Here is an 11,550-nt window from a genome sequence, read left to right on the forward strand (position 1 = left end):
GTTTGTTTACAGCCCAGCTTCTTAAAGAGAAAATACAGATGCTCCGTAAGAACTTGGCATTCCAAACTGAACTGGTCTCTTGTCTGCCTTCCTCTGCCTCTCTCCCCCCACCCCACCCCCCACCATAAGGAAGGAGAAACAAAACTCACTTAGGCCTCTGTGTTTTGAAAGAGTACATGAAGACAGAGGTCCAGGGCAAGAGGGCTTATGCCTTATCTGAGATTAAAAAGCAGGTGCCACATGTTTAACACATTCTGCACAGGTCGCCTGGAAAGCTCCAAGTCACTTCCTCATCCCATCCTGCGGCTTCCCTATGTAGGTGTGTCTGCCCTGTGCCTGGGATAAGTGCCTCTCCCCTTGGACAGTCCAGGGAGCCAGCAGACTCCAGGGGCCTTGGTTCATTTCTTCTCTCCTAGGAAGCCCCACAACATGGCGCCTTCCCTTCCTAGGTCACGGCCGTCAGACAACCCCCCCCCCCATCTGAGCACCCAAGTGACAAGGCCCCGCTTGTCCGGAAGAGTCAAGAAGAGTTGGCAGTGTTAAGTAGATGCTTGCAACACTGCTCCTTATTACCCTATCTTGATTCCTCTGGCTTTATTTCTAATCATTACCACTGACTCTAAATTCGATGCTACAGATACTGAAGATGAGAGATACCCAGGACAGAAGAGGAACCAGCCTTTGTCAACCACAGAAATCTCATGCTCCAAGCCACAAACAAAACAGCAGTCTTCAATGGGGAGAAGAGTAAATATTACATCAGTTCACATCACTTAAGGGATGAGGTAAGGCCTGGACTTACTTTTCAGTTTTATGAATCGCCTAGCTTTCTCATATCTGTTTGCACACCTGTGTGCACTCTCATGTGTGTGTGCATGCACAGACACATACACACACTCACACATATGCGCACACAAACATATCAGATCAATTTCTTAAGCAGGTTGGGTTTTGCTGGGGGGGGGTGTCTTGGTCTGTTTTCCTTTTCCCTTCTTCTCACTTGAACTCTAATTTCACATCACCAGCTTTAAAGACAAAATGTTTTCTAGTAGTTTATCTGAGACCTTGTCTTAGGTCCCCATCCTTTCAGGGATACTGAGGCAGCAAAAAAAAAAAAAAAAAAAAAAAAGGCAATTTATGTGCTCCACAAACACAGCCCACACCATCACAACCCCTGTCCCATGTGGACGGCCTTTTCCATTCAATGGGAAATCAACTCTTGCCCAGGACCTGGGATGACTACCACCCATCCTGATGCTGCCTGCTCAGAAAGTGCCAGATAAGCCTCAAGGTCCAGGAGGAGGTCCAGGGGGAGGCCTAGAGATTCTTGAGTTTATAATCCCTGCAAAGGTCCAGACAGAGAATCTTTGCAACATCCTAAAGCACCGTCTAACAAAGACATTGCCTCCTCACTTCCTGGTAGTCTACCCCAGGAAAACACGCCACACAACGCGTGCCCTCAGACCCCAGAACAAGCTCTCTCCCGCTGTCTCATCGGTACATCATATGTCTATTTACCCTCATTAATTTCTTTCTCTTCCTCCCCCTCCCCCCCCTCCCTTTCCTCAACCTGAAACCCTGAGCTATGAGTCAGACCTGGATCATTAACTTTTACAGCTTCCATACACATCCACCTACTCACATTTGGGGAAAGAAGTATTGACTTGCAACATTGCCTGAGACCAAAATCCTCTAAAAGGAAGAGAGGGGGAGGGGGAGGAGAATGGCTTCAAGAAAGTTTTCCCTACATCTCTACCGGGGATGCTCCCTTCGTTGTTTTCCTGCTTGAGCTACAATCCCTGGCAAAGACAGGCTAGGGTTGAGCTTGGTGCTGATAGCTGAAGGCTTTTCTGGGCCGGCTTTTGAGGAGAGTCTAGTTGGTGTTCTTTAAACATCAAAACATAATTAAAGTTCTTCATCTGGGAGTGAAGCTACAGCACATTGCTAGCACACAGGGGCACGTGGGCTGAAGTGCTGAGGCATGTTCTTAACGCAGCAGTTTTCATTAACACTTGCTACAGAACACCCTCGGAACGATGCGCCATCGTTACCCCGCTTAGCAGTCCCAGAGTTAGAACTCATAACGAATTAATTTGCATTAATGTGGATCTCATGTGTCCTTCCATGGGTACGCCATTGCGATTCCCTGGCTCAATAAAACTGACAGGGCAATCACACAGTGCCTCTTATTTCACTTTCTAAAACAAACAAACCCACCCAAAGACCCACACGGATCCTCTCAAATTTTTTCAAGCATTTTTACTAATATATTTAGTACATCATAATTGGCCCAGCACGGGGGAATCTAGTTATCTTCTCAGTAAATATTTATAGCATCACTCTTTCCCATTCATTGTGCATTTTCTTAGAGGATCTCACTGTAGCCCTACATCTGCAATTCATTGACTTTACAATTTACCACATGTTGGGATGGGAGAGGTCTTAGCTCCATTTGAATCACTACACAAATATGCAAGTGATTTATCGGTTTTAAACTGGAGACTGCAAGAGAGGGACTCCGCTTCCCTGAGTATTACTTCTTCTGGCAGACCATGAACAATTACAGTTCGGACTAATTAAGCTCTGTAAATGTGCCGGGCCCTGCTAATGCCTACCAGGCCTCACATTTATTTTCATGATGCCAAACTTTGGCAGGCCATTGTTAACTCCTTCAGAGCTGATATTACCAATAGCTACGTCTTCCCACTGCAGCCTGAACTATCTAAGACCACTTCATGACAAAAGAAAAAAGAAAAAAAGAAAAGAATATATAACAGACTGAATTACCCACACAAAATCAGATGTGCCTAAGGAAGAAAAGCCTATCCTGGGAAAAGTGGAAAAACACAGTGCCTGATAACCCCTTCAAAGATCCCACAGCCCAGTCTTTGTAATGAGCTGTTAAGGGATTCACATATCCCTAAGGGCTAGTAAGTTTCTGCATTCCATTGATTAGAAAATGAAACCTTTCAGCCTGGGTCTTTAAGTTTGAGTTGGATTGGAGGGAAAGTATTTGCCTAGAAATGCTAGAGTCATCCACTCGCCTTGTTGTATCTTTCAGCGGTCCCCACACTTGCTACACACACACACACACACACACACACACACACACACACACACACCAGCAGCAGCAGCAGCACTATGTGGTCCACTTTGCCAAATGTTCACCAAAACAATTCACTCTTTAAAACTAAGTTAAAACCTCTCTCACAGCTGGGTCTGGACCTCAGATAATTCTCCAGCCAGACTCTCCTCCTCCATCCAGATGTTCAGGGGTAACTGATAGGAAACATATTGGTTGCCCGATAGAACACTGTGGGTAAAGACAGGCTGGCAGCCAGTCTCTCACTCAGAGCAAAGCCACATAGTTTTTAAGCCCCCACCACCACCACCACCGCCGCCGCCGCTGCCGCCGCCGCCGCCGCCAACTGTCCCCCTGTCCTACACAAGAAGAAGTCAGTCCATCCTGTCCACTCCCTGCTCTTCTCAGTCAAACATTTATTCTGCACCTCTGGCTGGATCCAGTTTCAGAGTGCCCCACCCAAGCCCAGTTCCCCAACATAAACCTGTTTTTTGTTTTGTTTTGTTTCATTTGCTTGTCTATGAAATTCCTTTCATAGGCTTTCCTCCCTGTACCTCACTTCTTTTTAAGCCTTCATATTAACTACAACACTATACAATGTGTATATTTCCCCTTCTAGCTCAGTGGAACATCTTTTGAATTAATGTACATTCTCCCATATCAGATTTCTTTAAGTAGTGTGGGAAATATGCACAACATAGGCAAAGTGGTCTCCAGGAAAAGAGGGGGATTAAGAAAGGAAAGAGGGGGAAACCAGAAGACAAGGAGAAAGCAGCAAACACCTCGAGCAACTTTGCTTTTGAAAAGAGCATTGGAGTGTTAGAGCAGAGGCTCCTGAATTCCCATCCCTCAAAGTGCTTTATAAACGTGTGTAACAATAGCTTAGGGCAAAGAACAGGTCCACTGCCAAAGGAAGGAGATGACTGTCTCAGTCAACTGGGACTGAAGAGGTGCAGGGTGGGGGGAGAGGGGAGGGAGCTTTAGCGATGCATCCCCCCCCCAATCTCGTTGCTTATAATTAGTGAGAGAAATCTGAGCCACTGCCAACGTCTGCGGACCTTGAATATCATAAGGGCAACGTGGCGTCAAATATCTTAACATTCATAAGTGTTATGGGCTGCAAATAAAGCCCATGGATTTATGACTCGGGAGGTTGCCAGCAAAGGGCTGGGGCACATTTCTTTCAGCAGGCCTGTCGAGGTGCAAGTCTGCCTTTGGTTGTAAAATTAACCATTTCCTTCACAAATGTGCTCAATTATAAATCCGAGTTGAAGATTTACTTACATGGTTGCCAATATCTACTCCCTAAAGAAACACAGACACCCACCATCTACACCCCCCCTCCCCCACACACCTCCAAAACAAAACCCTGAAGAATCATGGTCAACCCTCCTTTTCAAATCATTGAAATGTGCCAGCAAAGTTATAAATGTGGTCAAAGATATCATCAAATCCCACTCCCACCAAGACTAGGCAGCTAGCTAGCACCTACTTCCTTGGAAGCTTATTTATTTGGCAACTCCAAGGTTATTTTTTTTAAAGGGAGTAAATCATTCCCTGCCTAGTCTCCTCCCTGCCCCCAATACAATGTCATCTACTTCCTGTGCAGGAGAAAGCATCTGCTAAATCCAGGTTGTCCCATACTTAACTGCCAATAAACCAACTTCCACATAACTTCCAGACAGCTGGGGGAAAGGTCCTCGGGAGTTTTTAGTCACGGTCCTAAACACGCGTCCACACAAAAATTTGCAGCTGTCCCTTCTCTACAGAGCATTTTCAGTGTGATTCGGGAGCCCCTTGTTGTGTGACATGTGACAAAATGCAAAATCCTCTCTCTCTCCTCTACCCTCGGCATGGAGGGAGGCCAGGCCAGCACTTCTCAGATGGGCTCTGCAGACACTTTTTTTGTGTGCACCTGGGCACCTTGTGGGATGGGAGAAGGTGCTCAGATCTTGAAAAGACTTCTACCCTAATCTGGAAAAGCATCATCTCTGGTATAACCATTAAATGTCCACCGCCCCCCCCCCCTTTTAAATGGCGTGCAGAATTGCAGCCATCCTATACCACTAACAGAGAAAGCAGCATTCTAGATGTCACTCCGGGAAACCTACCTGTAACTTTTTCCCAGCTTGCTAAGAAACAGAGCTAGGCAGCTGCCAGCAGCAACTCCAAAGGCAATCCCTCTCAGGAAAAAGAAAATCAGGGCGGAGAACTCCAAGCAAGAAGCAGCATGGTTGTTCTCAAAGGTAGAGAACAGCGGTCAAAGCTGGCGTCCCCTAAACAGTAGCCAAGTTGCCCCAAAATGCCTCTCCTAGATGAGCCTTTTAGACTCCTAAACCTCACATTTGTTTGTGGGGCTTCGGGAAGCCAAACTTCAAAGCACTAGCATATTAGACTTATAATCATTAAATTTTGACTTACTGGGTGAATGCTGAACCCAGACATTAAACCCTAACTTATAAGATTAGCATAGAAGACTTGCTGCATTGAGATTAAAATCTAAACATGTCTGCCATAAATATTTCTGAAGGAGATGAAAACAATTAGCATAAATACGAAAGGAGGTTGAGAGCACCTGTTCCTTTTCAAGGCGATAAGCATTTTATTGTTTTCTATTTAAAATGTAATGACCTGTGTAATTACAGTAATATTACATTGTTATGGAGGGGCTTGGAATGTCACACTTTGAAAAGTGTTGTCAAAACAATCAGGGGTGAAGGTGGGGGGTGGGAAGACAACAGGGAAGGTCCACCATTAACCCTTCACACTCCAGGGTCTCAATCTTTGGTGTCAGGAAGGATTATGTTGTTTGAGAAAGTCGAAAACATTCATTTTCCATTTTTCGGCAAGCCAGAAAAAAAAAAAAAAAAAAAGTTGCCGGGCTAAATAAAACCTCCTCAATGAATAGGCTCCCTCTCGGTTTCCTTGAAATGCTCCATTCCAAGTTCAAAAATGAATTCAAGATGCTGTTACTTATCTGCTCAACCTAGTAGCAAAGAGCTCCGCTGAAAAGCAAAGGCTTTGGGTAGATGAAGCTGTGTGAGGGGACCCTTAAAATGAAATCTCACACCTACTGCAATTTCTTCTACCGTAGACCCATTTCTTGCAAGCCAGGTAAAAAAGAAAAGTAAAGTAAAACTTCCCCTTCTGATGACTTTAATCCTGTAACAGTATTTACTCTCTAGAACACAATGTTACCTGAATCACAATACTGGCACTTCCAGCCCTTCCCATCTACTTAACTAGACTTCTCCTTAATGTATTTTTCTATCTGAATATATCCTCTTCATAAGCCACTTCTACTACTGGAGCAAAGATTAAATTAATGTTCTGAGGAAGTCTTTGTCGTTTTAAAGTAAAATCATTACTATCAAGCTTTATGGCTTCTTTGGCAATTAAAAGATTGTTCTAGAGATGATGTATTATTCATCAAAAGCCGATTTAATGATACTCCTTAATTCTTTACATTTTTAAGCAGAAAAACAGAAGTCAGGGTTCCAGAGAGTCTATTTTTCAAAGGATTCGGCCCTTTGGCCGGTACTGTTCACAAGTAACAGAAAATGTACCAAAAAGCACTCCAACCAGGAGGCAGGAAGAGAATGAATGAGCTTATCCCTAATTTGTGTTTACAACTCCCACTCAAAACCAGATCCCATGAAACCCTGAGGATTTCAGACCGGGACCGCTGGCTTGCCTGTGGGTTCCACCCGGGGCTGTATCGAATCTGGAATTGCAAGCTGGCCCTAGCGTCCAAAGGCGTCTAGAGGGGTATCAACGGCCTCTCAGCTCCTTGCCAACGCTCCCGCTCGACCGCCTAAATAAATAACTTCAATTTTGGGGCACACAAGCTTACCCAGGTAAGGGAAAGGAAAGAGGCAGAGCGCACAAAGATGTCTGATGTCTGACACGCAAATACTAACAGCCTACTGGGCTCAGAAATGCCTTCTCAGAGTCAATCTGATGTCACAGCAGAGGGCCACCCGCTATGTCCACAATTAAAATAACTAGACGCTGTCTATCTTACAAAGCCCACAAAGGGGGCCGTGGGTTGGGAGCCTTCCTTGTCTCACCGGGAAATCATTTATTTGCCTTTAACAATTTCCCTGTTTCCTAATTACAGCACAACACAACTGTGTGGGTTTGAAGCGATGGTGTGGCAAGATCGCCAGCGGTCACGACGTGCAGTTTGAAAGGGTCGAGAAAGCCAACAAGCCTGCCATCAAAGCTCAATATTCAGATGGCCTTTCGGGCGGCTAAGTGGATTTTAAAATAAAACGAAAGAGGTCTGCGTCCTAAGGAGAAGGGGAGGAGGGGAGGAGGAAATTCCCAGGATTACTTTGGAATGTTGCTGGGTCTAGTTTGCTAACACACCGATTCTTTAAGATCCCGTAAGCTACCAAGAAAAATACCAGGCGCTGCTTCCGAGGCCGCAGAGCAGCCTCCGGAAAGCGCGGGCCCTGCTGGGCGGAGGTCAGGCTGTACCTCTGTCCCGGCTTCCAAGGAAGGCACGGGCTCTAGAGGGTTGGGGGGTGGTGAGTGTTTCTCTTTCCTAGGCATTATAAAAAAAAAATTACCGGTCTAGCGTGCTCTTGCCATTCTGCCAGAGCCAAAAAAAAAAAAAAAAAAACAAGTCAAACCTGATAGTTAATATTTTAATGCTTAAAAACACTTGTAGATTTGGCTGACTCCAATCCCAGCACGGCTCAATAGTGGGCACATTATTTCAAATTGCCACTCTGAATGAGCGAAGAAGGAAAAACAAAACTAGTGTGTGTAAACACGAGGTAGGGACCACGGCCAGAGGTGCAAAGTGACAACCCCGGGAAGCCCGGCACAAACGCGGCTGATGTGTCTAGAGCTCCGCAATCCAGGCATTTTAGGGGTGAGGGGGAAGAGGCAGGGGACAGTGTGAGGGCAGGGGGCAGAGGCCCCGGGGGAGGGGATGAGCAGGAACAAATGTCTGCGGTGGGTGTCGGGAGATGCGCCGCAGGGAGCTCCCGGGGAGCGTAGCACCCGGCGCTGCTCTGGGCCCCTCAAAGTTCGGTAGCCGATCCCTCAGAAGGGGAGCATCCCCAAGCCTCCTACACCTCCTTGAAAGCGCTCACCCTGGCCTCTGTCCCCTCCCCAGGGGCCCACAGTAGCTGATCTGGGAAAGGAAGGCCTCCACAGCCCATCCGAAGGCACCGAATTTTCCTTGACACAAAAGTCCACTCAAAACAGGCCATCCTGACTATACACAAACCCAGAAGCCTTCCGAACGGGCCTTCCTAACACGCACGGCTCGCAGCTAGAGCGTGGTGCAGCCAAGCCCTGCCGGGTCTGCAGAAAAGAGCGCGCCCTGGGCCCCCGGGCCTGCGAGGGGACCAAGCCTGGCAAGCGTGACCTTCCCGTGGAAGAAGGGGCCAGGAGGCCCGCGAGCCTGCGATCGCCACTAGAAAGCTACAGAAATGACCGGCTGGGGACAGCGCCGGGCGCTTCCGCAGGGCCGAGGCTGCGCGCTCAACACCGCAGCGCCTGGAGCCAAAGGCACCGGGAACCCGCGCGGCCCGGGCCGGCCCGGCCTCCCAGCCAGCAGCCAAGGGGTTAAACTGGGGAAAGCCCAAGACGCACAGAAGAGGGAAGGAAGAGAGGGAGAAGAAAGAGCCACACAGTCCTCTTCCCAGGGACAAGAAACAAACACCACTAGCAAGGGGGGAGGGGGAAATCAGAGCTCAAAAAAAGGGGGGGGAAAATAAAGAAAAAGAAAATTTAAAAAAGAGAGAGAGAAAAAAAAATTAAAAGTTCTGACTGGCATCCCACTACCCCAACAGAGCCCTGCCTGGGAAAGAAAAGGCTCCCCGAATCGCGAGGCAAGCACAAGGAAAGCCAGAACATGGCGAAGCGCAAACAAACCCAGTCCACAAAAGGCAGAGAAAAAGTTTGGAGAGTTCGGGCCGCGAGGGGGGAGGGGAGGGGGGAGGGGCGGGCGGGGAGGGCAGGGCATGCGGGCCGGCGGGCGGGCGGGCGAGCGGGCGGGCGGGCAGGGCGGGGAGCGCGGTGGCACTTACGGTTCGGGCGGTGGGCGAGAGCGATCCGTTGGGGAGGTAGGGGCTCGTCAGGTCGGGGATCATGATGAAGGGGTAGCCGGGATACGGTGGCCCCTTAAAGAGCCCTCCATCTTGCCTCTTGGCCGCTAACATGGCGGGGTGGCGGAGGGGACGGCGGCGGCCGCGCGGCGCGGGAGAGAGCGGGAGAAACTTTTTAGCAAGTGTCCCCCCGAGGGCCCGCGCGCGTCCCCGGGGCCCGGCCGGCGCGGGGACTCGGGGAAGGTGGGTAGGGAGTGGGGCGAGGGCACCCGCCAGGCCGACCCCGGGGAGGGGGGGACGCGATCGCGCGGTTTTGGGGGCGCGCGGGGCGCACTCACCTTCTTCCAAACTTTCCCGGGATTTATCTCGGAAACTTTCGGAGCGAGGCGGAGGCCGTCTTTCCGCCTTCCCGGAGGGGCAAAGTGGGGAGGGCGAGGGGCGATCGCCGCGCCGAGGGGGTGCGGGGGAGGGAGGGTCGGCGGGGAAAGGGGTGCAGAAAAACACGGTTACAAGTTTTCGCAGTCAGCAGCCGGGGCAACCGTCCGCGCCGCCCGCCGCCCGCAACCCCGACCCGCCTCGCCTTCCAGCCCCAGCCTCCGAGCCCGGGAACCGGCAGGAACAACCCCGCCAGCCCGAGGGGCTCTTCCTACCTCGGAATCGGAGGAGCTGTTTTGATTCGTCTCTGATTCATTGACCAGCGACGACTTGACATCGGCTAAATCCCTCTCCGCCGAGGAGTTTTCCGAGTTCTTCTCCTCCTGCTCGCCCTCGTCTTTGAAGGAGATCAGTTCGTCGTTAGCGCCTAGGTCATCTCCTCCACCGCCGTTCAGCTGCGGCATTTTTTTCACCCACCAGCAGCAATTTTGGAAGAAAAATGAAGGAGGAAGAAAAGCAAAAAAAAAAAAAAAAAAAAGTTTTGCGAGCCCCCCCAAAAAAATATTGCAAGAAAAAGACGAGTCCAAGGTTAACTTTTTTTTCCTGCTTTGGGGTCTTTCTCTCCTGGGGAGGGGAAAAGAGGGAGGAGGGGAGGGGAAGGGGGAGATCTTCTGCACGCGTGAGTTTGGGTTTCTTTTTTCTTTCGTTCCCAAGGATCCGATCAATGTGCAAAAAAATAATAAATAAAAAAGGGGGGTAAAAAAAAAACAACAACAACAAGAAGTCAGATATAAGAGCAAAGGGGGGGGAAGCCGAAGACACCGAAGGAGCTCGTGCCGCTCGGATTTGAGTGAGTTGAAGTTAGACTGAGCTTTTCAGTTCAAAGGCGGCGCTGATTGACAGATAGAAAAAGGGGGATCGAAATCCGGAGGAACGGAGTAGTCTGGGAGCGGAGATTATTGACAGGGCGAGAGGAACACACTCGCCTTAATGAGATGCCAGGGGGCGGGGCGAGCCCGGTGACGTGTGCATAAATAAACAGCCGGGGTGGGCGGGGCGGGGGCGGCCAACAATGATCCTTTGGGCGCCGGGAGAGGGAGCGGGGCGGGCCGGGGCCGCGGGAGGCGCGCGGGGTGCGGCCTGTGCGCAGTGTGCGAGCCGGGCGCCCGGACGGTGCGGGCCTCGCTCCTGGAGGGGGCGGGTTCCGAAAGACAATGCGGACCGGGAGAGGAGGGGAAGGGGGTGGCAACCAAGTCCGGAATCTGAGCCGGGGAAGGCGGAAGGAAAGCCCACTTGGGGGGCGGGGATGGGGAGAGGCCCAGAAAAAGTGTTAGTCAGAAGTCTTGAGGATGAGGACCAGTAGGAGAGGACTGTGGGACGTGGGGACGGGGCGCTCAATGGTTAATCCCTCAGAGAAGTCAGACACCCTGAGGCGGGATAAGACACGACTGGTCCAAGAAGGCTCACCCCTCTGCTCTGAGAAAACCTGGGGAAGCAGAGGGGCCGGGCCATCCACAGTCAAGGAGGCTAACCCACAACGGCTCCCCTCCCTTTTTCCCTTAATGACAGTGAATCATGTCATTAAATGTAAAGACCCACTCGGTTAAATATGCCAAGAAGGCGTTTTATACAAAAAACAAATACTTTAGGTTTGTCTGGGGTACTAAAAATATCCTTAAGGGAAATGTAAAGTTGTTGGTTTTTGTGTGTGTGTGTGTGTGTGTGTGTGTGTGTGTGTGTGTGTTTTTAACTGACATTGAAAGTAGGAAGTGATGTAGGATCCAAAGTCCTTCAAACTTTGGAGGTGAAAAGTTTGGGCGTTAACAATGCCAGGGAAAATAAAAGTGAAAGTTCACCAAACCCCCGGGGATGAGTGGGGTTGTAGTTTTTCTCCAAGGGGGTCTGAGATGAAATGCCCAGAGGCTGTGGATGTTGATGGCCCTGTCAAAGCTGGCCTAGAAGCCCTTGGGGAGGAGGTGGGAAGCCCAGGATTTGAGACATGTATCTGTTGGTCATTAGGCTCAGGGA

The 11,550-nt window shown here is 49.7% G+C and overlaps 1 protein-coding gene across 38 annotated transcripts in view; it reads right to left on the reverse strand.

Annotated features, from left to right (window-relative positions):
• The window catches only part of Tcf7l2 (transcription factor 7 like 2), a 192,333-nt gene extending 181,814 nt beyond the window's left edge, over window positions 1–10,519 (reverse strand). For 13 of the 38 annotated variants that reach the window (XM_028875130.2, XM_028875126.2, XM_028875125.2 and 10 more), the window contains exons 1-3: window positions 9,798–10,518; window positions 9,486–9,552; window positions 9,130–9,254 (exon numbers count right to left, since the gene is read on the reverse strand). In XM_028875130.2, the coding sequence (XP_028730963.1) occupies window positions 9,130–9,254; window positions 9,486–9,552; window positions 9,798–9,986 (381 nt within the window). In that variant the 5' untranslated portion in view covers window positions 9,987–10,518. Of the gene's footprint in view, window positions 1–9,129; window positions 9,255–9,485; window positions 9,553–9,797 lie in introns of all 38 variants that reach the window. The other 25 variants (XM_028875106.2, XM_028875102.2, XM_028875128.2 and 22 more) reach the window with 4 other exon arrangements.
• Between the last annotated feature and the right edge of the window lie 1,031 nt (window positions 10,520–11,550).

This window comes from Peromyscus leucopus, chromosome 1 (assembly GCF_004664715.2).
Source record: "Peromyscus leucopus breed LL Stock chromosome 1, UCI_PerLeu_2.1, whole genome shotgun sequence".
Lineage (NCBI taxonomy): Eukaryota > Metazoa > Chordata > Mammalia > Rodentia > Cricetidae > Peromyscus > Peromyscus leucopus.